This window comes from Aspergillus neoniger (genome assembly GCF_003184625.1).
Source record: "Aspergillus neoniger CBS 115656 unplaced genomic scaffold BO87scaffold_8, whole genome shotgun sequence".
Classification (NCBI taxonomy): Eukaryota; Fungi; Ascomycota; class Eurotiomycetes; order Eurotiales; family Aspergillaceae; genus Aspergillus; species Aspergillus neoniger.
Window position 1 is genome coordinate 209,796 of NW_020291136.1, and position 25,375 is coordinate 235,170.

Sequence of the window (25,375 nt, forward strand, 5' to 3'; positions counted from 1 at the left end):
CACAGAATTTCCCCATACCATCTCAACAACCCCCTCGAAAAAAGACCCTCAGATCAATCATCACAGTTATCTATAATACAACCCTCCTCCCAAACATATCATACATACAAAATATCATACAAGCCCCCCAAATCCAACACAAAAGCCACAAATGAATCACAAATCTAGAAAAAAAAAAAATATATATATATATATACACCCAAAACTCCACCCATGACTTATTTTATCCACCCTCCCATCTCCTCCCCTTCCGCCATCTATCACACATCCCCCCAGCCCAATCTCTATCCCCCCAAACCCATAAGTCTCTGTATTTATTTATTCATCCCTCTCCTTCCCCGCCTCAACAGGCAAATCCCACCCGACCCGTCTAGCCGTCAACCGAATCCTCTCCTCCTCATCGAGGGTAGTACCGGGGTTATATCTCTCGACGAGCTCGGCATACACGCGCTGGGCTTTAGCGTAGATAGCGAACTGGTTTGCCTGATCGAGACGATGTTGGCGGAGGGATTCTTGTGCGTCTGCGTCCACAACACCCTGTTGGTTGTTGTTGTTGCTGATGTACATGTCGCGGAGGCGGTGTTGGAGAGGAGTAGGAGTGGAGAGGGTCCGGCGGGGGAGTTCGCGGAGGAGGGCGCGGTAGGTTGTGGTTGTTTTCGCGGCTGTGGACATTTTGATTTCTTTTTTCTTCTTCTTTCCTTCTTTGGGATTGGGGAGGTGTTTGGTGGGTGGTGTAGGTAGGTATGTATGTATGTATGTGGTGGGTTTGGTGGTGGGTGTGGATGGATGGCTACGGATAAGTTTACGGAGGTTGCGGTGTATATCACGTGATTTCACAATTCTTTCTCTCTCTAAGTTTGTAGCAAGATATGGATGGGGTTGTGAGTAGTAGAAAACTACATTATGTACATCATCATCAATCAAATGACGATCATCATTCATTGTACTCGTCAGCTTGGTGGTTGCTGTTGTTGCTGTTGCTGTTGCAGACTCTGCTGCAACTAGTCATAACTCTCCCTTTCTCTCTCTCGTCTCTCACGACCGTAACCAGCCGAACTTCTTGCGTCCGGTGTCGCCGCCTGCCGAGGGTTCGACTTGCATACTGCGCGAATACAAGTCCTGGTGATTGTTAGCATGATAGAAATGGAATGGGGTAATGGTAAAGTGAAAGATAGCGTACCTCGTCATCCCCCGACAGCTTAATCTCTAATATCAACCGTTCTACCTCCTCGTACTTGGACATATGCGGATACGGTGTCTTCTGGCTGCGCTGGATTCCCAGAACCACCTCTCCCATTACCTCGAACTTGCGCCAGTTGATGCGGTTCTTGTTGTCGCCCACAAACGTCTTGTTGCCCTCCTCCGCTGACACCAGATCGCGTCGGTGCAGCGGCAGGAACGGGATGCGCTCCGCAAAGGAATTGTCCCATGCGAGACGATATGCAAAATGACTCTTCTGTGTCCCCATGAGGATGACCAGCCTCATGAAGTCTTTTTGTGTCTGCACCGGGACCAGATCCCGTGTCTGGGACAGTCGGTGCACCGGGGTTCCGTTGATGCCGGCGATCACGGCCCCAAGAGAATTGTAATTGTTAAGTCGGCGCAGTTTCTGCGGCTGTCAGACAATGTCTCGGCGCTGTTCTTTCGAGTCAGACTTACCAATGCTATGTTCATGAATTTCTCAAGCGCCTTGGCCCGATGCTTGGGCTTATCGCGGAGTAGGATCACGCTGGCTACGAAAAATGCGACATGGTTGAACTGCTTGATCATCCGGTTGACGTGCTTCAAGCTCAAAATCTTGTCCTTCTCCACGCCGGAGATGCTGACATGTCGCACAAGGTCTCGCGGTCGGAAAGAATTGAACATGATCCAATCCATGCGCGTCAGCTCCCGTGCGAAATCCTCATCCGGGATCTCCATCAGCTGGCGCCATTGAATTTTCGTTAGCGGGATGCGTGGCGTGAGATCCAGGTTATGCGCCTCGCGTTGCGCAGCTTCGGTGCTTAGGAATGTGAAGGACTGGCTGGCAATGGTCCCGGGCTTTTCGGAGGTAAACGAATTCGACATCGACCCCGACAGTCTCGACGCAGGCTCGGCTGCACCCTCGCTAAGGTCCAAAGCGCTCATGTTGTAAATAGGATCCTCTTCCTCTTCCTCGCCTTCATCGCCAAGCGGCGGCGCCCCAAGGAAGATTGATGGTGAGCTGCGCCCGGAAAACTGGAGCGGGGGGTCGGCGGTGTCAGGTTCTTCCATGTCGCCATCCCTATACGGCCATCCAATATTATCGTCATCTGCATTCCCCTCCAGATACGATCCGATCTCCTTGGCGGCAAACATGTAAAAGTGGCTCTTCTCCAGCGTCGTGACGAAATCGGTAATTCGCTTGCGAGTCTTCGGGTACGCCAAGTCGCCCGGATATTCAGAAACCCACTGCGCCATCACTCCCAGCAGCCTTAGCTGAACTGCGATGCGGTCGAGTTGGTCCGTCACGTCGTTCTCATTCCGTTCGAATCGGTTAATTAGAGCATTCAGCAAGGTGCACGGCGCGGCGAACTTGCGATAGAGACACAAAAAGATGGACGCAAACTTCGAATCTTGCTTTGACATCGGTTGTGCGACCAGACGATCTACTAGCTCGTCAAAGGTGAAGCCTGCATCATTCGATGAGCTCTCGCTAGGCGTCTGGTCCTTGCTTCCCGGGCTCGACGGAGCACTCCGGGGCCCATCGTAGTCCTCCCCCATCTCTAGAAAATTGCTGAACGCATCTGACCCGCCGCTGTTGCGCCAGGCCGTATGAAGTCGATGTTGTCGGTTGAGATCCTTACTTGGTGACGACTCCCCGGATACAGACTGTTTGCGCGAGGCCAACCGGGACCCCGAAGGAGGCGTATGCGGTCGCACCGGATGCGAGTTGCTCCGGGCGTAACGAAAGGCCTGGCCATTGGAAGCCAGGTTGGCAGAGGTGGCCGGGTCGGTGGGTTGCCGGTCTACACCGTACCCATCGACAGCTGGATCAAGAGGTCCTGTGATTGGGCCGCCTGCGGCTCCGGATAATACAGCGGTGGGGGTCTCTGAGTTGGTGCGGCTGTGATGCCAGTCTGGGGTGGCGGATGAGTTGGAGGGGAAATCGATGAAGTCTAAAAGAGGAGCCGTTAGCATCCACGTGTGAACCAGACCAGCGGGAAAATAACGGCCACAGGAATTGGGTGGTCCAGCTGCGGTCCAGCTGCTCTTGCGCTGGACCCGAGCTGGACCCGAGGGATCGGCGGGTCCTGAAAACCACTGCACCACGAGATACGCGAACGCTAAACGCACGCCGCGCCGCAAACTAGCGCGAAACCCAGTGGGCCATCACTCTAAGGGATGGGCTATAGCCGGGGGGCGACGCAATGCGTTGGGTGATGCGAGCAGACAGATGGCCACCGAGGCAGTGGACCGTTCCGCCCTGTTCTTTGGGCTTTCCTCGCCTCTCGCGTATCCACATGGCAATCGCATAGGTCAGCTTGTCCACTTACCATATTTACGGTTGATCACAGAGCGCAGAACTAAGGCAATGCACATCTTCTGCGACCGTGGTGAGTCAGGTGAGGTCCGGTGGATTTCATAGCCACCCAATATTGGCTCCACAGGGCTGTCAGGGGGTTGTATGTCGCATTTGCTGGCCACCAGCGTAAAGGGTATGTCAGAAGCGGTTAAGGAGTCTGCAGTCCATCAGCCCACATCCTAGCGTTAAATTGCGCAGCGACCCCGGCCGCTGCAGAACCGGCAATGCGACCAACCTAGTAGTTCGGTAAATTCAGGGAAACTGGCCGGTTGAGTCATATCCAGTAGAACCAGCACCCCATCCACTGTAGGAGGCGAGTCGCTACCCAGTAAGGGCCAGTTGACCTCGCCATTGCTCCCAATCGTAATCTCCAATGTATCTATTTCCATCAGGCGAACCAAGTACACCGTCCCGTCCAGGGACATCTTCTTCGTAGTCGATCGGGAAGTAAGCGGATGCTTCATGTCCAAGGCGGTTTCAATGAATGTCGATTTTCCGACATGGTCAGGACCGACCACCGCGATGCTCACATGGGGGAAACTCGGCTTCGGCGTTGTCTGCGGTACACGCACGGAGGTCAGAAAAACATTGCGCTCGCCAAGGGTCCAATGACATGAGTTTGGATTAGCCATACCTCCTCACGGGTTGATGATGGCACCCTATCCCCTCCGGCCGATGGCGGGTTCTCATCCTCCTCCAGAAGTGTCCGGTCGACCTTATTCCCCGATTCCATTGCCGTTCTAGCCGAATCAAGTCGGTACAATCCTCCGACGGGAGCAGAAATCGTTCGACTGGGAAGGCCCGGTCGTTGTGGGAATGGCGCAGCATCGGCTTTATCGCTAGATGCTCGTTCTCTTCGCAAGGGTTGGGAGGCCATGGTGACGATGTGGCTTTACTTTATTTTTTTTTGTTTCTTCTGCGCGAACGGATGGGCGGTGCTGTGGCGCGAGTGAGGTCCGGTCGAACAAACAAGGTGCGACAGCGCAGGGTCCAACAGCTACGTAAGTGAGTGAGGCGGACACGACAGCTCATCCATTGTCGCTTGGGTGGAAAACGTAGAAAAGGTCCAGGCTTCGTCAGGTTCGCCGCAATCGAAAGATTCCCAAGAGGCTGCTCGAATCAGCTCGGGGGGGTTAATGTTCCCCTTTTATCTTCGGTTGTTTGTGGTGGTCAAATTTCGATGATGATTAGCTGAGTGGTTATTTTTTGTGGTCGTCTGCCTCGTTTTTCTTCTTTCTTTTCTTTTTCTCCGTCTTTCCTTTTCCTGCTTTTTCTCGACTATCGTGGATCTCGTCGGCTGAGGCAGGTTACCGGAGCTGGGACACAGGTAGAACCCAAGTTAGCAACAGAAACAACGATGGTACCGGCAAGAGGGTCGCACAAGTCTTACGAGAACTCGTCCGGGTTGGCAAATCGACCAGGGGGGCAGTCAGAGCAATGAGTGGCAGCGAAGAAACAGAGGGGGTGTCAGGGAGAGAGCAGCTTGAGGGAGTGCCGCCAGTTGCAGGCGGGAAGATGTCACTCGACCGAAAAATTGAGCCCCCAAAGAGTCAGTCAGAAGTTGGGGCAGTTTTGGGGGGTGGAGGCTGCGGGCGGGGAGATTTGGAAAGTAAGTCTGGTTCGGTTTTAACCCTCTCTCTCCAACGGCAGGTTGATGATGATTATTATTATTATTATGGTTATGCTTTTGTGTTTTGAAATTTTTATTATTAGAAACACCGGGGCACTTCTATGGGTCAATCCGGCAGAATCCCTAGCGGAGCAACACAATGGCAGGACATCCCAGGCCAACTGGGGAGGATTGTGATCTTACTAAAATCGGTCGTGTTCACCACCGGATAGACCTTGTGTGTCCCGCCGCCGCCTTTCTCTCCTCACGCTTTCCCTTCCTCACTAAACTCTCCGGCCAACGATCCAGAACCCCAATCGCTACTGCTTGTCAGCAAGGGAGTCGGTCGTCAAAAGCTAACTCGCCTAAACAGCGCGGCAAGTTACTTTGCATTCAACAATAGCAATGCGTTCAATTCAATTCACCCAGTTGATTGTTCCCCAGAGTGTCTCCAAGCATACAGTAACATCACAGGCAAACGGTCCATGTCTCTCTCCTCCCCGGAATTTCCCATTGACATGAGCGGGCGGAGGTGCTCGGGACGAATAACATCGCAGTTCGTCAAGACTTAGCCAGTGTTCCAAGACGGGGAGATCGGTAACTAACTCAAGTAGTCTGGAGGCGTTTACGAATCACAACAAGGCAAATCCTAAGGTTAAGGCCAATTGCTCAAATCCCCGTTGTTCGGGCATCTCGTTGGTAGACATGAGATGTGATGAGGCACGGTGATGGACGATTGGCGGCATTTGGAGGAATCCTTTCGAACGGGTCACATTTCCCCCCCACCCCCCCCCCCCCCCCCCCTCATGGGGCGTGGAGAGATAGTACGGAGTAGACAGATAGCATACATTGCCTAGGTTGAAAGGCTCTCATGAAGATCTGCGACGTTGAGGTCGCTCGCTTCAGTTCGGCTGGAGATGCAGTGCGTGGAGTGGAAGTGGATGATTTAACCCAATCCATTCTCATGCTTCCGCCATGGACAACGGACCCCCCCAATCTTGCCATGCTGAAAGTCAAACTCTGAAACATGGCTTGACCAGGTTTCGATGCACATAGCGACTGCTACTGGTTTCAATGCTTGGTCCATGATGGCGCCGTCCTCGTTCGTTCTTTGGCCCCTGGGTTTGTTTTGACTTTAATCACATGTTAGCACAAGAGTTACTTACAGATGATCTCTTGCCGGGCATCATTGCCAGTAGGCCTGTCTGGACACTAGATGGGGTAATTGGTGGAGTATACACTAAAAGTCTTATGCTACATGCTGCACGATGACATCTCTGTCTTCCGTTGGAGACTTTCAGCAACCGTTGAGATAGATGTGTCGATGCCTTAGGTCTTAAAGTGGCCAACTCCGTCACATTCAACATCGCACTATTTACATTGTGATATGCCGACATCAACTTGGATGGCTTTTGATCGCTCAAGTCTATATTGGGGCATTGTTATTCCGTCAAACAGGTCAGATGGCATAACACAGTCTGGCTTAGGTATATCTTAGACTCTTTGGCTTCTCGCAGGAAAATCCGGTTCATGCACCTCATGTTTACATGGCGTTGTGCAGATGGGTGGCATGCACACTTGCGGGAACCTGAAGACACGTCGGAGACTCGGTGATACTGTTGAAACTTGATGGCGGTGTATGCTGTGAAGCCATGCAAAAGTACCGAGCTTCAGCTAGACCGCATATTGGGAAAATGAGCGCTGTTTGGCCTGCTACACCTCTGTCCAGGCTCGAAAAATGCCGACAGCAGACAGCTAATAGTTACTACTCTGTATTGGGGAAATTTCATTTGTTCCTGGTAGTATCATGGCTTCCGAATGATGGATCAACCGCGGTCGATGATAGTTGTGGTTAAGCGAGTTAACGGACTACTATATATTTTCATATGCATCCTCGGAATGTACTTGAACATCCGTCTTTCAGTTATCACTGAGGCCTTATCAACCTTCCTCATCCTCATGACTCCCGGACCGCACTAGCATGCAAATACACACATCCTCGGCTGACCTCATCGTGGAGTGCGCAGCCGGGAAGTACCCAGGCATGAATGCCGGTAGCGTTGGGTCCTGCGAAGTCGCAACTATTATGGGGTCCCTTACATGCCCTCGTGTGGAAGCTCATTACCAGTGACCAGGGACGTGAAGCGCACGAACCCCTCCGCTTTCTTTCCAGTCTCCAGACCCTCCTCGCATCTTTCCCGTAGCTTCCTCACCCTTCCCACTCCTCGGTTGAAGCCCTTCTCACGGGTCCACGGTCCGTTATGACGGTGCGGCCCTTTGCCTCTCCCATGGTGTCGACCCCGACCTCCAAAGCGTTGAGTCTCGACCCATGCTTCCTCCAGAGTAGCCTTGTAGATATCGTACAGCTCCTCACGAAGCGAAGGGAACCGATCGAGTAAATCTTTGAGTTCGGCCGAGCTCCCTAGGGATTTGATATCGAGGCCGTTCTGAGCCTTGGGTGCTACCTCGCTGGTCGCATGCTCGTTCGATTCGCTGGGAGGCTGTTGAGCGTCGACGGTTGGACCGGTCGGTTTTGGTGATGGTGCTTTAGGTGCGCAGTAGATTTTATGGGACTGAGTGCATGCCAGGGAGCAACTAGAACAACGACAATTAGCACGGGTATGCTCTTTTCTTCCCAGAGAAATGGATTGAAGCACAAACATACCTCATGAGCCCACATGTTGGGCATCGGTACTTCGAAGGCTCCGAGACGCAAACCTCACAAGTGCCGGGCATTTTATCGCCAGCGTCCCATCCAAACCTTGTGCCAACTGCGCGACAATCAAGCTCTGTAGGACATTGTCTTGCTTCGGCCGGTCGCAAGGGTCGTATGAAGCGAGCGTGATGGCGTGTGGACCAAGGATGGGGTATCTTAAGTCCTACAGAATTGAAGGTTTCTGCAAAGGAAAAGTGATGATAAAAGAATGACAGCCGATAAGGAACCGTCAGGGACGATCGTCTAGCGGACCGAAAAAAGAAACAAACTCAGCCCAATAATGGGTGGTCACGTGAAGTGGCGCGGTCCATGACGACAATCGATCCCCATCCTCTCCTCAGATACGTATCTACTAGTACCTGGAATATCTACAGGTGTCTCGCTAGATTTTCTCGCCAATTATTCGTCGTACGGGGTTACTGATGCGGTCTTGACAATGCTACGAAAGCCCGAATGATCATAGTCATCTTCCTACAGCGAGCGGTTCTCCGTCTGCAGTCTGCCCGCCCTAAGTCTTATCAATCGTGGCAGAACGGCTTGTGGGACGAAATAATCGGCTATGGGAGGCATTCCTTTTCGATCAACCGGATGCAATACGTGCCGGCGACGAAAGGTCAAGGTAAGACCAATCATGCAAGGCCCGAACAGGCTTGATTGCCCTCGGAGACAGAACAGGAACGGTCATCTAAACTATGACTCTGTGTGTAGTGTGACGAGGCAAAGCCGGAATGCAATCGATGCATCAAGAATGGCCATGTTTGTACCGGCTATGAACGGAAAAGGGTCTTTATCCACAAATCATCCGAGATCATAGATGATGGAGAACTGAAGCTCGCCCGTCGCCCGAAGTCGACCTCCGGGAAGATTCCCGACCGTCAATTAACACGAGTGGAGCCAGGCCTTCCCCGTTTGAATATCAATGCGGAGGTCCGATCACAGTTGCTCGCCTCCTTTGTGGGGGGCTTTCTTCCTTCGTCACGGCATTTGCAAGATGGTAAAGAGTCAAACATCCTCAAAACGCTCCCTGAACTATGTGGGAATAGTCCTCTGCTGGACAGAGCTCTTCTATCGCTCTCTTCTGCTTTTCTTGCGAAACAACACAAGGACGATCGGTTACTCGGGTATAGTACGAAGCTCTATAACAATTCGATGGAGATCATGCATGGCAAGATCAAATCCGGCAGAGGCCTGGGCCAAGATGTCCTATATACAACAGTCATTTTCCAATTATATGAAGTCGGTGTTCCTGTCCTCATCACCTTATGCCTTTTCTTCGCGGCTGGCCTAACATTTCACAAAGTTAATCCACTCGTCACCCCCGGGATTCATGGCCTGGATAGCACATGTGCAAGGCAGTAACGCGATCATTAACCAGTGCAGCGTCCGCAAAAAAGAAACCATTGCTGAGAAGTTGTTCCACCGTCAACTTAAATTTGTTACTGTCAGTCTCCTTGGTTTCGGATTAATCATCCAGCTGATCCTCGTAACAACTGAGTGTTGCTGACATCGGATCGCCCAGTTATGTGATGCGGTGGGGAGACGCAAGGCCGCCACCCTCTATGAAGTTCTGACTACGCAACAACGCTTATCTCAAGGCTCAACGGAACTTGAGCCAATCGATGAACTGACGGACCTTCTGGCTGAGTGCTCTGCTCTCATAGAACACGTAGACATTTTCATCGAGCAACTCCCTGCCAGCCCTAATGGTGATAAGAACGACGGCGAGAAGTTACTGGGTTCTTGCCTATCGCTAGAAGGAAGACTACACCAGACATGTCTCAGGATGCAGGAGAAACTTGGGACGCCGTCGACTGGCCTTCATGACGTTCCCTTACGGGAAGACATGAGAGCACACCTTGCCACCTCTTTATTCCCCGATCCCTTCCAATTCGCCTCCCTGGCCTGCGCTGAATCGCACCTCATCTATTGGGCCACATTGATTATTCTGTACCCGCTAGTTGATGAGCTTCTCGACGTCCTTGGCTATCGCAGACATGACGTTACACCTTCGCAGTCCTGTGCCACTCATCCCCCGATGGGTGAACAGCGTTCCTTGGACTTGGATGTGACAACAGATTTCACAGCGCTGGCGGAGCATTATGCAGACGAGATTTGTCGATCCGTTATGTACTGTACACAGTCTGATATGAATACGCTGGGCGCGCAACACTTGCTTGCCCCTCTCAGCCAATCTGCGCAATTCTTTCAGGTCCATGAAGTAGCGCAAAAATACAAGTGGTGTCAGGGGGTGTTTGTGCTCCTTGACTCGCTAGGTCTGGGAATAGCTCCATTGTTGAAGGACATGGTTTGGCCCCAATACCGCTCCGCTCGTCTACGTCGGTCTTTGTCATCCGTGGGAAAGGTCTCATGATGAGCTTGGCCTGTTCAACGCGATTTCGGTGCCAAGGTGGCAGGTCGCATTTAAGCACGTCGGACTCGCGCTTAGAAGCACGGGAACTACACCGAGCACATAATGAACAGCTGCCAGCCATCTATCACCATAGATCTAACCTAGGATCACCAACCAACATGTTGGTTAATTCATGACTAGGCACAAAGCAAGCGAGTCGATGCGAGCAGCAGCAGCTCATTGTTGGTCTTGATGCAGGACAAGGTACAGGGCCGCGAGCGCCATGTCACCACATGTCTGTCTCTACACCACACGTCGACCTTGACGCTCACCAGCCAGGAATATTCAGGAAAGGCCGGGTTAACCGCGATAGGTTCACCAAGTAGCAGGCCCAAGCATGTGTGGCCTTTGCACAACGCAGGTATAACCGAAGCGGAACTCAGCTGAGAGGCATTTTTGTTACACCCATATAATATAGTGTCTAGTACTACGGGCATTTAGGCCCACCAGTCAGATAGTCTACATTACACTGTATGAGTACTTAACAAGCAGAAGAATTGAATGCCGAACAATTCCTGGGGCAGCGATGTCAAACTGCCGGCAGTTGATTGGTGGATTCCGCTCTTCATTTGTCAGCATTCTTCTGTCGGGAAGATCACGTGCCGACACATTGCGTCAGAGGGATTCGAGTTTCCCATCGGCATTTCTGGTCGCTATTCTTCTGAACAGGAACGAGTCTGATACCTGCCACTCTCCCCTCTTATCATCACAGCGTCAATATGTCTGTCAGTTCAGCGTCTGGAAATATGCTTAGGCGCACTCTCTTCAGCGTCAGATTGACTACGCAGCAACTGAATGCTGCGGAGTGCTCCTCCCGGATCGCCAAACCCGCGGTGTTCGGATCATACAGGAATGTCCACCGTTCGGCACGAGTGCCTGCTATCACCGCCTCAGAGGCTCGTCGCCGGCCGACCTTGAAGCCTCACCAGCACTCGCTCGTGCAGGCTCGCGTAAATGGACCATCGCCGTCCAGCAAGCGCACGATATTCATTCAAACAGAAAACACCCCGAACCCTGATGTAAGGCTTCCCGTGGCACACCAGCACGAAGATCCCAATGAAAGAACAAGCATCTGACCCTTGTATGCGGAACCCAACAGGCATTGAAGTTCATCCCTAACCACCGTGTCCTCCCCGAGAATTTCCCGACCACCTTCCTCGAATACCTGTCCCCCCGCTCTACCCTCGCTCCTCCGCACCCCTCTCCCTTGGCAGCAAGCCTGCTCAATGTCGACGGTGTCACCTCTGTATTTTACGGGCCTGACTTCATCACCGTAACCAAAGCGACCGACTCCAACTGGGCGCACATCAAGCCCGAGATCTTCAGTCTCATCACTCAGGCTGTGACTTCGGGCGAGGCGATCGTGAACACCGTTGCCAAGACTGGTGAGAGTGGCCAGGAAGGTGGCGAGTCGGAGTCTCTGGCCTACGAGGAAGAAGAAGACGAGGTGATTGGCATGATCAAGGAGCTTCTGGACACAAGGATCCGGCCCGCCATTCAGGAAGACGGTGGCGACATTGAGTTCCGCGGCTTTGAGAACGGTATTGTCTTGTTGAAGCTGCGCGGTGCTTGCCGGACCTGCGATTCGAGTACCGTGACGCTGCGTAACGGTATTGAGTCCATGCTCATGCACTATGTGAGTATCACACTACCTGCATGCATATTGAAAATCGACTTTGACTGATTGTGTGTCTTTTGCCTACAGATCGAAGAAGTCCAAGGAGTCGAGCAAGTGCTAGACCAAGAAGAGGAGATTTCGATGCACGAGTTCGCCAGATTCGAGGAAAAGCTGCGCCAGCAGAAGGGTGCTGCCGCTACTGCCTCGACGGGCGGCAAGGGAACGTTGGATTCGGCCCCTTGAACACCCCCCTATTTCACCTACTATATTTAATCACTTCTATTTCATGTGTATTGTATTTTGACGTCGGATATACTACCACCTGGGTTACGGTCCATAGAAAGCTTTGCCAGACAATGCTCAATCTCCCCTCTATCAGTATATCACTCAAGCAATAACATCTGTAATGCTCGTAGAGAAAACGCTGACCCCAGACATTCTCGATATTGATTTATTCCAATGACCCACCCACCACCTCAAACGCCTTTCCCCCTAACCCTGGAAGTCCGAGCCACCACTGCAGGGAAAGGGAAAGACCTCAACCGAGCCGAGGATATCACATTCACACACACACTCCGGACAAACTACCGAAAATCCATTCTGCATCTGTGCGTAGCCCAGCCCACAGCAGGTTTGTGTGCATGCGCGCGACAAACCTAACTAACATACCTACCTAACCTACCAACCCACCAGACTATACACTAGCTACATACTAAGTGTAACACTAACAGTGGAACTGGTCTGCTCTTAGTAGCGGCAGAGATCATCGGCTCGGGGAGATCGGGATATGGGGACAGGATTTTAGCTTCTATTTGTTTGATTCTGTTTGGTTAGTTTATTCAGACTTGGTGCATCGGATCAGATGGGGTTTATGTTGAAGGGGGGATGTTAGTGGGTAGCAGGGAAGAGGGTTGTTGAGGGTGTGATTTCTCTATATAGTGGTAGTTAACTAGGACTAGTATGTGATATTTAGAAGGAGTAAGGGATTACTGTATGGTGTGTCTGGTTGGTAATTGTTGGTAGAATGGGTAGGATAGTATGAGGACTGAGTAGTTAGTAATATAGGGCAATATCTGAGTGACTCTAGTTAGTAGATACCATGTATTTCTAGAATAGAACTGGCAGCAAATGGTCCCGGTGTGGAGTAGTGGAATTGATGGTATACCTGAAAGGTTTATAGGACTCGTAGGGAAAACTGCAGACTCCCCAAGCTATACTTATATATCAAAGGTACCATTTCAGATAGTAGCAGCTAATTACTCACCTGGACCGTTATATTCTTGATGCACTGTCACCACGAATGGGCCAATCTCATCCTCCGGTCAAATGTAGTCTACAATATACTCCTCACAGCCCTTCTCGTTAGGCTATAGCAGATCATGTATGCTTGAGCAGTACGTATACTTTCCCTCCGAGAATATCAAACTCGGGCTATATCCCGAGATCGGTCCGAAACGCGTCATAGATACTCTTATAACATGTATCAAGGTCAGCATCTGAGAAGAATGCCGGATAAGCATACTAGGCTACAATTATTTCGGGAAGGCTTGTTGGTGGCTTAGTAGAAGATCGATGGGCTGACTGGTCGTGTGGTACAGACAAACTTTCTGAAACGGATGAATGTATTGCATGTAGGAATCAGTCAGGTTGCGGATGTATGATATTTAGTGAGGGAACTTCTACAAGAAGAGGCCGGAGTCGCAGGATAGCATTGCTAGCAGCTACCTTGCGCTCATTCAGAGAAAGGGCAAGAATAGACAACTGGATGAGGGAATGCGAGAGTTGTAGTATGAGGTGCGGAATGCATGCCGCAAGTGGAAGTAGAGCGTCGGTGGGAAGTGAGATAAGAGAATCTGAATGAAGAAAAAGAAAAGATCAACTTCCAAAAGCAAAAGAAAAGAACGATACATGGAAAATGTGTTGGAAGGTAATCTCCAGTCTCCCGGAGGTAAGGGAGCGACCAAGTGATGAGATACAAATCACCTGATACTAGGGACATGAATCAGCCATGATGCTTACTGTCTGTACCCCAGTTCTCTTACTCTTCTACTAATCAGCACAAGATGGATATGCAAGGTGGTTTAACTGCCTCAGTCTTACGGGAGATGCCACGCAGTCAACCAGACATCTCATAACGGCAGCATCCCTAGCCCACGCGAGCATAGCACTGCAGGACGTACAGACTGATGGAAGAAGATTAGATCGGCACTCTTCGGCGAAAGGCATTTCGGACAATATGTCCACCTGGTCAGCAAAACCGAACTGGAATGGGCTGGACTTGCTCTAGGCTCTTCGATAACCCTGGATAAGGAAGAGCTGTCAAGGTCGGACTCCTGACACGACGCAACCTTAATCGAGGCATCTTCCTAGTCCGTTAAGAAAAGATGACACTCATGACAGTTCGGGAGCAGCCAGACAATAGATCCATCCCTCTGGGGTAATAAACCATAGTAGGAAACATGTCCAACTTGCACACAATGGAAGGCGATATGTTCTGCTCTTCGGAACCGAGATACGAAGAGCCACGCATCAGTGCCACAGCTAGTGGTGGGGTATTGGGGGGGGGGGAGGATGTTGTTAGTGAACTCCGCTGTGGCTGTAGCCCAATCGGACATGCAGACAAGTCAGATGAGGATATCCCCGAGTCCCACTAATCATATTGGTCCCTGTAGCGCAAGTCTAGAGTGATCCGTGGGCCGGGGTTCAAGCCTCATCGCTTACGGGAGAAGGGGGTCTATGATTAATCGAGACTGGACCCGGATCTCGTTCCCTGGGAGTGTCGCATCTTACTCGCGAGGTTCAAGAGTAATTTACGATCGGACATTCCATGTGCGGAATCCGAGCGGAATCCGAGTTGACTATTCTGCATATCGGTGTGTATGTGAGAGAGAGAGAGAGTGTGTGTGTGTGTGTGTGGTGAAGAAAGTTCAAGGGGGGATGGGAAAGAGCGAAGTTACAATAACAACAATAGCAGAAAATGGCAGAGCAGACGAGACAGAAGAGACAGGGTTGGCTGGCAACCGAACGCGGGAAAGCTCTCTCCGCAATTTCCAACGGAGACGATCCTGCAAAAGGGATGGACTCCATGGCAGGATGAGGTATTGATTGGATCGCCATCCCTTGCCTCCCAGTTAGTTCAGTTCTTCCCCCGCAGTCAGGTGCATGGCTGTTTTTTCTTCTTCTTCTATTGTATTGGAGGGGAGGCGGAAGAGGAGGTGGGGGAAGACAGGGAGATGTTCCCATTCGAGTACTAATCTAGGGAGGAGAAGAAGAAGAAGGAGAAGAAGAAGAAGAGGAGAAATGGGGATGAGCAAGTTCGGTCAGACTAAGACTTGAGTCTACTACACTACTAGTCAGGGAAAAGTAAGACGAGAGGGAGGTGCATTTTCTGCAAGACCAATGTATGGAGGGTCATCATTACCTTTTTGCCCATCGTTCAGGTTCAAGGTACGTGCAGCAACCGGGAGGGGAAGAGAGAAGGAGAAGCGAACTAAGGTTGAGGGTGATCGCGTTGATTCGCGTTGGTTTGGACCCGCGGCCAGGATTGCCGTGTAACCTAACGCCAGTATGACGTTAACGAATTCCCAGTGCGGAATGACACAAAGAAACTTACTAGGAAGATTCCATCCATGCATGAAAGAAAAAAAAAAGAGAAGAAGAAAAAAAAAAGAAACTGTGCCAAGTGAAAAGAGAAGCGCAAAACCATTATGAAATGGAAATTATGGTATATTCTTCTGTGTAGTCAGTGTCTCTTGATTATTTTCGGAATTTATTAATATTTTCTTGATTCTTTTTGCTATAGCTCTTTCCACCCCCGCATGGTATACACAGCAATAAGAAGTACAATACCCCTACTCTCCCCTGCTACTCTCGTGGCGTTTCTGCCGTCACTTTCGACCCTGGATAGCTGTGTATGATTGTCGACTAAACATACTATCAGCATACAAACCCTGCCAATAATGTCCTCGTTGGCGGTCGCATGATGACCACCTAACCCTGGGAATTGAGGATTGGATTTCGGGGGTTTCATGGTGCACCGTTGTTTGGAACCGCTGCGGCCGTGAAATCCCTCCAATTCTCCTTCGGGGATTCAACAGGGCTCAGGATAGCCCAACAGCCTGATCCTCCCCGTTCATGCCTCTTTCTGGGTTGCGCCCAAGCTCCTTCAGTGTTCCAGTCTTTCCCCTCCCCTCTCCCCAGCCTCCTCAGCCCCATCGCGGGTTGGATCGGGCGATTCCTCAACAAGATTCTAACCCCCAGGTTCTTGAACCCGATAGGGTTTGAACGGCATTGCGTTCCCTCTATCTAGATAGTTGATCTTGTTGAAGGAAGTAGCAGAAGTTTAGTCCATTTTGTACCTGATCTGTCAAAATTAATTTTAGTTGGTTAGCTCCTATAGGCTAATTTCTATCAGGGTAGTATTTGTCTTAGTGGTAGTAGCTCCGTGAGTAGAAGAAGAAATTAAAGTCGGAGAAGCCCCGCTTCAGGGTCAACGGGGAAAAGAGGAGAAGAGGGAGGGGAAAAAAAAAAAGAAAAAAAAAAAAAAAAAAAAAAAAAAAAAAGGAAATGGACCAGGCCGCCAGTCGCAAATCCGGCGATGCTCAGAGGGCGACCGGGGCATTTTTGTTTAGGCCAGTCAGAAAGCGCGGAGGATCTTCGACTTGACCTCCAGAGGCCCGCCCGGCCCACTCACGGGCGTTCCATCGACGGCCGACTGGTTCTTGCTGCTCTACTCTCCTCTGCTGCTGGTCGCCTGCTGCCTGTCATACTGCTCCTGCTGCTGCTGTTGCTGCTGCTTGCTGCTACATACGGACTTTCAATCACTACTATGTACAGCAAGAACCCCCTTCCTCAATCTCTTCTTTCCCCCCTCCTCTTGCCCCAGTTTTTCATTTCTGGATTTAATAATTTTTTATTTCCCTTTTCTAAACTCTTCAGGGTAGTCAGATTGAAAGTTGTGCAGGAGTTGAGAGTCTATTACCCCGTCAATCCTCCCCGGTTGTCTCTTTTCTCTCCTTTTCGTCCTTTTTTGTTGTGTTGAAGCACTCGAGAATCCTTTCCCCATCTTGCGGCCTATGGTTCCGTACCGTATCTAGACTCACGTCGATTTTCTTACCCCGCCTTGGAGCGATAAATTGATCGTATGCTCCAGGTACGTAGTCGCCCCCCTTAGCCGTGGTTAGTGTGGATGGAGGTAAAAGGTACCGGGCCACAATCGTTCACTTGTACTTTGCTTTCACCACGGACTTGAAGGTTGGCACTGCTGGTAAGGACCAGGATAAAAAGAACCACAACCACGACCACTTCCTCCTCTTTCCCTCCAATCCCTTTCTCCCCTTCCCCCAAAAAACTAAACTTGCTCGGTCATAGCTCAACCTTTCACACCCTCGACACCGACCTTCAACCCGCGCCACTGCTGCTCGGTGCTCCGACCCGTGGCTCGCTGTTTTCTCCTCCTGGCTCGTCTCGTCCAGTGGCCTGAGGTCGACTTTGAACTAGTCCAGAGCTACCTCCCTTAGCTTGCATTAATATTATCCTCCTACGCAACTTACGACTGTACAACCTTCCCTTCTCCTCTTTCCTCCTACCACCGTGCTAATTCTCGGTCCTGATCATCATCTCTTCTTCTTCTTCTTCTTCTCTCTTTCCCCTTCTTCTCTTCCCTCCTCCTCCACAAACTACTACTTAATTGTCACTCTCACTACTTCCCACTACTATCCTCCCTGTTGCTCCTTGCCGCCTTCCTGTCTCCCTCACTCTTTGGCCCACTCTCGATAAGGCTTGCGATCACACCACACCCCATCCCCGGCTGAAGATCGTCATCGGTCAAGCAACGTTGCAGGAGCCACACTGCCACTCCTGTCTGTCTCTGCGACCTGCGCCGCTCTGCGATCCGCACACACACACATACTCTCTCACTCTTTCTTTTTCGCCCGCGTCCCCCAATCCACCCTTCTTGCGCCGTGACAAGCTCGGCCTTAATAATAAGGGGCCTAACTGTCAACCTAATTCGCTTTGGTCGGGTCGCAGAATAAATTCTGGCCTTCGACGGGCTCTCTCGCTCCCCTTGCTGCTGTGATCGTCGCTCGTCAGTCTCAAGATGCGCTGCTCTTGACGAGATCTGCCCATAGTTACTGGTGCCATTTTGCCTACCAACGTTATCCGTCTATGGTCACGCTACCGTCTCCCCATCCCGCACCCCTCTTGATCCCTTTCATCGCGACACGACATACAGTGAGGTCATAGGTCTTCTTGAGCGACATACCGCGAACAACCCCTCCGAATTACCACCACCATTACTCCCCCCCAAAAAAAAGTTATAACAGGAAACGGAAAGAACAAACATATTCTTCTGTTGGTCTGGTGGGATTGCCCCTCTAGGCTCGCCTCAATTCTCGCCTTTCGACTGGTCGCAAAGCGCCATTTTACACAATACCTTCTTTGATTAGACAGAAGCCTGGTCGCTTCGCCTGGAGAACAATCTCCAGTTACAACTGGGACGGATTTTACGATCGGGTCGATTGCTTGTGTTTTATGTTGGATAGACGGTACAAAAAGTTGCGTTTTATTCTCTGTTAGATTGGTAAGTGAATCCTCATGCTCCGTGCCTAATGCCGCTCGTCCGGGGACAATGTGCTGACCACACGGGGTGGCGCAAACAGACGCGATCACGATTTTCTGCGATTTCTACTTGTCTGGGACGATCGGCGATACCCAAGTTTCTATACTGGTTCCGGGCTTGACCTGAATTTGTACTTTTTCCACAAGGTACGTATATATTTTTCGGTATCTATTTGTGTGGTTTGCGTTGCGATCGTGGTCCGTGGCCTGGCCTTCCCCGCAATTTCCCCGGAGAGCTATCTACTATATGGCCCCTCGACTGTTCCATTTGTCACCGCTGCCCTCGAGCAAGCGTATGACACGAAGCTCTTAGCTCATCCGAATTAAGTACGGACGAACGGGCAGTTGTGTGCTTTTTCTAGCCTCAGGTTCAGTGGCTCCTCTAAGAGAATTTCCCCGGGAAGTTTCTGAACCAGGACAGCCCCTGGAATCCAGGCATTAAAATAGCATGATCCCATTGAGCGCATGTGAAACGGGATTCTACTGGGTTTTCTGGGCTTTGATCATATGATCCGCAGGAAGCTCCTGAGGCTGGCGTTTTCCAGGCCCATGGGTGGCTGCCCGTCTCGCCACCCACAGCTGCTTCCCCCAAACTTACTCAGCATACACGAGCTACACCTGGGCTTGTCAGGCTTCCATGACTCTTATTTCCTTTTGCTCGGCGAATCCCATTCCCCGGTCGAATCTCCTCGTCCCTCTTACACTTTGACTTTTATATTCCTCCCTCCAGCATTGGGCTGTCCCAGCTTTTGTGCATCTGCCTCAACAACCATCAGCCTGGGCTAACTTATCATGCCGCAAGCAACAGCTTATACCTCTAGGAGCTCTTATTTCAAACGGAATAATTCACTCCAGACACGGTGGTTTCTGATTTACTATTAGAGTGTTTTTGCCTCGTTGATTTTCGCCCACTCGATTTGAATCGAAGGTAACCACTCCTCCTGGCTTTTATTTGCCGTGCGGTACTTACCGGCTTCGAGTGAATAGCCCGGACTTTTCATTGTATTCTGAAGAGGCCAAGCGTTCGTTACACGGATCGTGTCATTCACGATCTAATTTCCTCTGACGTCAGTTGTCTCTGTAAGTGAACCCCAACAATGGCTCTATATATCTTGATCTTATCTCTTTCATCTGGCTCTCCTCTCCGCCTTGCGATGTCCACTTCCTTACTCTCAAACATTTCTTCAAACCACGCCTCTCATCTCAGCCCATGTTGAATTTTTCTATCACTCGGAAATTACTGACATTTTCATGGTCAGTGTACTTTGCGTCTTGCTATACGCCGTCTTCCAATTCTTATCAAAACATCATGGCTGCGCCACCCGGCAAATCCACTGCGCAGGCGGCCAAGCCTGTCACTTCGTCGACTCCGACCAGTAACGTGTCCGCCAGGCTAGAAAAAACCCACCCTGGCGTTCGCCGATCCACCCCTGATTCCGAGGCTTTGGCGTCCTCTGATGACGATGGAGACCACTCACAGCATGTCGCCACATCTACGAGCATGCCAGCGCCCAAACCTGCTCGCCGTACGTCGTGGCTAAATGAAATTCCAGCTACCGCGACCAGAAAGGCATCACTGACCACTAGTGGTCCCTTGTCCACTGGAGCCTCTAACCCAAGCAGTCCTGCTACCGACCAATCTGGATGGCCGAACACGAGTCCTGGTATCGGTAGCTCTATGCCCTGGAACCATGTAGGGAACCCTTCCTTTCCCTGGGGCACTGGTATATGGAATACCGAGTCTCGAAAGGAGCCTCCACCGCGGCTTGCGGAAATTGTCCCATCTCCGACCATGTCCAACCCCTCTACTGCGAGTAACTATTTCACGGAGGAAATACTGAGCCCTACGACTCGTACGACCGTTGGCGAATCGGCTATTCCATTCTCAATTCCTCTGCATCCGACTCCTAAAACCTATCGGTCACAGTCATACTCGGTAGGGCAGTTGGATCCTGAGTTCCTGAGCTTCATGGCGAACAAGTCCTCAACGCCTTACTCTGGCGGCCGTCCTCGTAACGGCAGTCAATTCTCCGCCTTACAGCATCGGTCATCACGGCCTAGCCTTCTGGGGGAGCTGGGTCACGACCCCGCTACACTCGGACGTGTGCGCGAGGATGATGACGATGACGCTGGCAGCCCAGATGGTTCGGACGGTAGCTTTAGCAACTATGCAGCCAACCAAGCCCGGACCATCGAACAGCTGTCAAGGGAGAATGCTCTTCTACGCCAAGCAGCAGGACAGATGGACAACCCGATGAGAGATCGTACCATGTCGTCTGCATCCGCAGCTAGCGGATATGCCATCGGAAGTGGCATCCATAATTTGCACCGTATTCGCGGCAGTGTTCCCGAGGAGACCGACCTGGCGGTTGAAGATCTTGACGAGGTTGGCGATATCCCTGGTTACAATAACATTCATAGTAGCGGTCGGAGAAGACTCTCCGAGCATTCAGCAAACCTCGAGAAGCAGCTCCCCCCTTACACGTCGTTCCAAAACCGTACTCTGGAAAACGTCCGCAAGGCTCATTGGCAAACTTCTCTTGACTTTGGTAGCATTGCGGATATCCCTCAGAGTCGACGCCACTCCTTTGCGGACATTCCTATGCGACACGCTTCTGTCTCGGGGGAGACCCAGGCAGCCCCCAGTACTAGGGCTGGGATGAGTGATAGAGAAGAGGACTATGCGAGCATTGTTGACGGCCCTCTTTCGAATGTTCAAGGCCAGAATCGTGAGTATCCTCGTTTTCATGTGGCCCCTCGTCCCGAGGAACATGAAATGGAGACGGAGTATTTACGAGCTCGTCGATTTGCAGAAGCCTATTTTGCTCGCGACCCAGTTCTACGCGCCGCCGACGGCCCCGCTTCGATGGCCACGTCCCTCCACCAGGCATACACGATGCCAAACGCCTACGGCCGCCACCAGCCTGGCCTTGCCCATTCGCACCAAAACCAGCTCCTGTATATCGTTACATTCAAATGCCATCGGGCGGATGTCTTCTATATCCAGGAAGATACTGGTCTCCAGGTTAAACCCGGTGACCTCGTCATCGTCGAAGCAGACCGCGGTACGGATCTTGGCACTATACAGCACGCTAACGTGTCTATGCAAAGAGCCCGGGAGCTGAAACAGCAGTATGCCGAGGAACACTACAAGTGCTTGATGATGTTCTCTAGACAGGGCCAGAATGGGGCCGCGAATGTGGTCAATGCTTCTAGTGGTGTAGCCGGCTTGAATAACAGAAGCGCCATTGGTGGCATGGGTCCACATGGTCCGCATGGGATGCAGGACTCTGCTGCCGACATCAAGCCTAAACTAATCAAGAGGCTTGCCCAAAATCATGAAATCTTAACTCTACGTGAAAAGGAAGGAAATGAAGCGAAGGCAAAGCGGGTCTGCCAGCAGAAGGTTACCGAGCATCGGCTGAATATGGAAATCCTTGATGCCGAATTCCAAATGTAAGTTCACTTGTGTCGTTCGGCACAGTCAATCACATGCTAAACAGGCCTTTTTCACTAGGGACTGGAAGAAGCTCACCTTCTATTACTTTGCGGACTCCTACATCAATTTCAATTCGCTTGTTACCGATCTTTTCAAAATCTATAAGACCCGCATCTGGATGTCGGCTATCAATCCAGCGTCATTTGTGACGCCCCCCAGTGCTGGCTTGTCGGCTCCAAATCCTCTAGCTTACAATCACGATGCGCAAGCGGATCGCCCCCTTGACGGCCGAATCTACGGTCATCCTCGTGACGCCATGGGCACAGGACGAGACATCGGCGCCAACCAGATGGGGATGTTGCGCAACGCTTATGCCGACTCCTATCAGCCGTTCAGCCAAACTTCTCGCCAAACAGAGCTAGGTGGACTCGCTTCTGTGGATCCTTTTTCACCCTACTCGGCGAACAACTATGGCTCTTTGGAATCGGGATACGTTGATTACGGCGCAGGTACGGGCGCAAGCTCTGGACCCTCCCGCCTACATGCTGCCCCCAGCGAATGGATAAACAACCGTTTCCAGGGGCTGTCCCTGAATTCCTGAGGAATACCATGCGATTTCTCTGTACAAATTGATTCAATACCGCTGTACATCGAGAGCAGCTTTTCTTTCTATCGTCTTCTTCCGCCACCTATGCAAAACTTATCCCCCTGTCTCCCAAACCCTAAAGAGGGACCACCCGCTCCGCTTTCATGTATTCAGATTTCACTTTTCTTGTCGTTTTCTCGCTGACTTCGCTCTTTTACACCATCACTACATCTCTCTTTTCTAATGTGTTTCTTACAAGGGATTAGAAATCATGTGCAACGGATCAAAAGGAAAGACTCATGACCTGTCGTTAGTGCTGATACTTAATCATAGACTTCGGCTTTGATGCTAGAGGCTTGAGCATGTCCGTCTCGGGCTATGCTGCAAGCCATCAGATCATTGCCAATTAAATGGATCGGTTTTCTTCTATTGTCTCCTAACTGCTAATTGTGTATTATGTTATTGCCAAATTGGCCCTATATTTACCATCTGCGTGGCTGTGAAGTCTCCATATATAGGCTTGTCAAGATGGGGTTAAGGCTCGTTGCTGTTTACTTTCACGCGAGCATGCCAATTTCAACTCATTGATGGGTCCTTGACGATAGAATCAATCTCGTTTGTTTCTGGGCGGTGCGTGAGCCAGATATAGGTAGCTTATAATTATTAGAAAGGGTACAACGTTTATGTCTTTCATTTTCAATACCTATGGTATCACGTAAGAAGAGGAATGGGTCTATTGCAAGTTGCTGAGGTCCTAGCAAGGATGAGTGTCTGAAGTGGTTGCCTTGTCGCCTTACGGTCGCAAAAAGCGTAGAAAAAAAGGCTAGTAGTAAGAGGGCAGGCGGTGTATTATAATGCCTCAGGCATTAAAAAGAGACGTAGTGCGGAAGTTGATTGGTTGGAGTGGGGGCTCGCCTAATTGTCTAGCGTCCCACACACAAGGTCGTTGAAGAGACTACTATCTTTGCTCCTCCAACTTTTCAGCTGTGACAACCGACGACAATCGACGACCTGCCACGCCGACAAGGTACGTTTTATCGCGCCCTTTCGCTGTGATTCCTACTGCGATACAACGGATCGCTCTGCAGCCATCGAGAAAAAGAAAATTGAGCACGAGAGACTGATATTTCGATTTTCGTCCAGATGGGTGCCCTCAAGTACGTGGAAGAGATCCAGAAGAAGAAGCAGTCCGACGTGATTCGCTTCCTGCTGCGTGTCCGTTGCTGGGAGGTGAGAATTCCCCCCTATATTGCGATCACTTAACATCCCGCCGGGTGCTCGTGTAGTTTGCCATAGGATGCCCTTCTTGAATAGAGAAATGGTGTTACTGGGCGGCTCGAAACGAACTTTTTTCCCTTCGCCGGCGGATGGATGTGGCACAAACAGAGAGACTTGAGAGAAGCCTCATGTGTCTTGCTATACACTCGTTGAACTTTGCTGAGAGTGCATCAATATAGCTCCGTCAACTGAACGCTATCCACCGTGCTTCCCGCCCCTCTCGCCCCGACAAGGCTCGTCGTCTCGGCTACAAGGCCAAGCAGGGCTATGTTGTCTACCGTATCCGTGTGAGACGCGGTGGTCGTAAGAGACCCGCTCCTAAGGGTGCCACCTACGGTATGTATATTCTTCGTCTTGGATCAATGGGGGTCGGATTGAGGCTAATTCGTTTGCAACTACAGGCAAGCCCACCAACATGGGTATCAACCAGCTCAAGTACCAGCGCGCTCTCCGTGCTACCGCTGAGGAGCGTGTTGGCCGTCGCTGCGCCAACCTGCGTGTCCTGAACTCCTACTGGATCAACCAGGACTCCACCTACAAGTACTTCGAGGTCATCCTCGTCGACCCCCAGCACAAGGCCATCCGCCGCGATGCTCGCATCAACTGGATCTGCAACGCGGTCCACAAGGTACGTTATGATTACTCTTGGGAACGTCTCCTTGATTACAGGTTACTGACCTTGATTGTGTTTTATAGCACCGCGAGGCCCGTGGTCTTACCGCCACCGGCAAGAAGTCCCGTGGTATCAACAAGGGCCACCGCTACAACAACACCCGCTCTGGTCGCCGCCACACCTGGAAGCGCCAGAACACCCAGAGCTACTGGCGTTACCGTTAAATGTAGATGGGGTGTTTATGGGGGTTGTTGGTTATGGGAAAAATTTGATCCTGTGGATGTCACTATTTCGATCAAAACTCGCATCTACGGTGCCGTTCTGGAACTGCTGGGGTGCGAGCATAATGCAACAGATCTTCTGGATCGGATGTTAGCCAAAATACCTTTTTTTCACTTTTCTCGGTTCAACTGTATTGTTCACCTTAACGAAGTATGACGACCACTTTTACCTTTGTTCAACGATCTGCAGCACGTAGGGCGTAGCTAAGGGTATGAGGTGGACTGATCAATGTAGACCGGTTTTTTGCTTCTGCCGATCAGTGCCTGGTGCCTTGGCATGCGATTGAGTTGGACAGGGACGGCGCTACGCTGTGACTGCACTATAGCCCTGTCTGGGAACCTGCGGGGGGGACATTGTTGAGTGGTGATGTATGGTCTGTATTGCAGGACCTCCAAGTCCACCTGGCAGCAAGAGTCTTAGACCCCAGTCGACCAGTGTCGCTGGTTGCAAACCAGTAGGATGGATCCCAAGAAGAATAAAAATAGTAGCGTTGGCGTTTGTCCCAAAGGCCAGTGAAACCCCGACTGGCGCCCGACGTTGCCTTGAAGCCCACACAATTCAAGGCCCGTGGTTCGTCCAGTCAGCGCCTATGCTAGCCTGCCTCAGGCAGCCAAGTCTCGTGCGCCCATCGCAGCTTGCGCATCCGCCGGGCTAAACTG

General features: G+C 51.1%; 8 protein-coding genes across 8 annotated transcripts; 4 read left to right on the forward strand and 4 right to left on the reverse strand.

Moving 5' to 3' along the window:
* Positions 1 to 291: 291 nt before the first annotated feature.
* Positions 292 to 769, reverse strand: BO87DRAFT_456970 (LYR motif-containing protein). Its single transcript, XM_025628766.1, has one exon. The coding sequence runs from the start codon at positions 670 to 672 to the stop codon at positions 319 to 321; it is 354 nt and encodes a 117-aa protein (XP_025482111.1). The 5' UTR covers positions 673 to 769; the 3' UTR covers positions 292 to 318.
* A 266-nt stretch (positions 770 to 1,035) lies between these two features.
* BO87DRAFT_423619 (putative Ras guanyl-nucleotide exchange factor RasGEF) lies at positions 1,036 to 4,421 on the reverse strand (the record flags this gene model as incomplete). The annotated part of the gene is made up of 6 exons (XM_025627177.1): positions 1,036 to 1,119; positions 1,181 to 1,609; positions 1,660 to 3,137; positions 3,516 to 3,701; positions 3,780 to 4,101; positions 4,179 to 4,421. The coding sequence occupies 6 exons, from the start codon at positions 4,419 to 4,421 to the stop codon at positions 1,036 to 1,038; spliced, it is 2,742 nt and encodes a 913-aa protein (XP_025482112.1).
* A 2,510-nt stretch (positions 4,422 to 6,931) lies between these two features.
* BO87DRAFT_329568 (zinc finger HIT domain-containing protein) lies at positions 6,932 to 8,101 on the reverse strand. Its single transcript, XM_025620264.1, has 2 exons — positions 7,819 to 8,101; positions 6,932 to 7,748 (listed from the first exon to the last, which is right to left on the reverse strand). The coding sequence occupies exons 1-2, from the start codon at positions 7,887 to 7,889 to the stop codon at positions 7,250 to 7,252; spliced, it is 570 nt and encodes a 189-aa protein (XP_025482113.1). The 5' UTR covers positions 7,890 to 8,101; the 3' UTR covers positions 6,932 to 7,249.
* A 129-nt stretch (positions 8,102 to 8,230) lies between these two features.
* BO87DRAFT_374321 (Zn(II)2Cys6 transcription factor domain-containing protein) lies at positions 8,231 to 10,732 on the forward strand. Its single transcript, XM_025622761.1, has 4 exons — positions 8,231 to 8,488; positions 8,578 to 9,105; positions 9,170 to 9,310; positions 9,389 to 10,732. Exons 1-4 carry the CDS (start codon positions 8,429 to 8,431, stop codon positions 10,238 to 10,240), a joined length of 1,581 nt encoding a protein of 526 aa, XP_025482114.1. The 5' UTR covers positions 8,231 to 8,428; the 3' UTR covers positions 10,241 to 10,732.
* Positions 10,733 to 10,857: 125 nt separating this feature from the next.
* On the forward strand, positions 10,858 to 12,147 carry BO87DRAFT_227226 (NifU family protein). The gene is made up of 3 exons (XM_025618731.1): positions 10,858 to 11,298; positions 11,379 to 11,915; positions 11,985 to 12,147. Exons 1-3 carry the CDS (start codon positions 10,999 to 11,001, stop codon positions 12,138 to 12,140), a joined length of 993 nt encoding a protein of 330 aa, XP_025482115.1. The 5' UTR covers positions 10,858 to 10,998; the 3' UTR covers positions 12,141 to 12,147.
* Positions 12,148 to 14,604: 2,457 nt separating this feature from the next.
* On the reverse strand, positions 14,605 to 15,263 carry BO87DRAFT_227252 (uncharacterized protein). The gene has a single exon (XM_025618732.1). The coding sequence runs from the start codon at positions 15,138 to 15,140 to the stop codon at positions 14,697 to 14,699; it is 444 nt and encodes a 147-aa protein (XP_025482116.1). The 5' UTR covers positions 15,141 to 15,263; the 3' UTR covers positions 14,605 to 14,696.
* Positions 15,264 to 19,827: 4,564 nt separating this feature from the next.
* On the forward strand, positions 19,828 to 22,558 carry BO87DRAFT_394912 (uncharacterized protein; the record flags this gene model as incomplete). The annotated part of the gene is made up of 2 exons (XM_025625155.1): positions 19,828 to 21,974; positions 22,036 to 22,558. The coding sequence occupies 2 exons, from the start codon at positions 19,828 to 19,830 to the stop codon at positions 22,556 to 22,558; spliced, it is 2,670 nt and encodes an 889-aa protein (XP_025482117.1).
* Positions 22,559 to 23,517: 959 nt separating this feature from the next.
* Positions 23,518 to 24,893, forward strand: BO87DRAFT_353882 (60S ribosomal protein eL15). Its single transcript, XM_025621258.1, has 5 exons — positions 23,518 to 23,570; positions 23,687 to 23,773; positions 24,001 to 24,157; positions 24,223 to 24,449; positions 24,518 to 24,893. The coding sequence occupies exons 2-5, from the start codon at positions 23,687 to 23,689 to the stop codon at positions 24,656 to 24,658; spliced, it is 612 nt and encodes a 203-aa protein (XP_025482118.1). The 5' UTR covers positions 23,518 to 23,570; the 3' UTR covers positions 24,659 to 24,893.
* The last annotated feature ends 482 nt before the right edge of the window (positions 24,894 to 25,375 follow it).

Bases quoted from the DNA above. Each gene is read 5' to 3' on its own strand.
- BO87DRAFT_374321 (XM_025622761.1), top strand. From the start codon at position 8,429: ATGGGAGGCATTCCTTTTCGATCAACCGGATGCAATACGTGCCGGCGA. The intron at 8,489-8,577 runs GTAAGACCAATC...CTCTGTGTGTAG, and splicing joins GCCGGCGACGAAAGGTCAAG to TGTGACGAGGCAAAGCCGGA. The intron at 9,311-9,388 runs GTCAGTCTCCTT...CGGATCGCCCAG, and splicing joins GTCAACTTAAATTTGTTACT to TTATGTGATGCGGTGGGGAG.
- BO87DRAFT_227252 (XM_025618732.1), bottom strand. From the start codon at position 15,140: ATGGGAACATCTCCCTGTCTTCCCCCACCTCCTCTTCCGCCTCCCCTC.
- BO87DRAFT_227226 (XM_025618731.1), top strand. From the start codon at position 10,999: ATGTCTGTCAGTTCAGCGTCTGGAAATATGCTTAGGCGCACTCTCTTC. The intron at 11,299-11,378 runs GTAAGGCTTCCC...GGAACCCAACAG, and splicing joins AAAACACCCCGAACCCTGAT to GCATTGAAGTTCATCCCTAA. The intron at 11,916-11,984 runs GTGAGTATCACA...TTTTGCCTACAG, and splicing joins AGTCCATGCTCATGCACTAT to ATCGAAGAAGTCCAAGGAGT.
- BO87DRAFT_353882 (XM_025621258.1), top strand. From the start codon at position 23,687: ATGGGTGCCCTCAAGTACGTGGAAGAGATCCAGAAGAAGAAGCAGTCC. The intron at 23,774-24,000 runs GTGAGAATTCCC...GCATCAATATAG, and splicing joins TGCGTGTCCGTTGCTGGGAG to CTCCGTCAACTGAACGCTAT. The intron at 24,158-24,222 runs GTATGTATATTC...TTGCAACTACAG, and splicing joins TCCTAAGGGTGCCACCTACG to GCAAGCCCACCAACATGGGT.
- BO87DRAFT_329568 (XM_025620264.1), bottom strand. From the start codon at position 7,889: ATGCCCGGCACTTGTGAGGTTTGCGTCTCGGAGCCTTCGAAGTACCGA. The intron at 7,749-7,818 runs GTATGTTTGTGC...TCGTTGTTCTAG, and splicing joins CCAACATGTGGGCTCATGAG to TTGCTCCCTGGCATGCACTC.
- BO87DRAFT_456970 (XM_025628766.1), bottom strand. From the start codon at position 672: ATGTCCACAGCCGCGAAAACAACCACAACCTACCGCGCCCTCCTCCGC.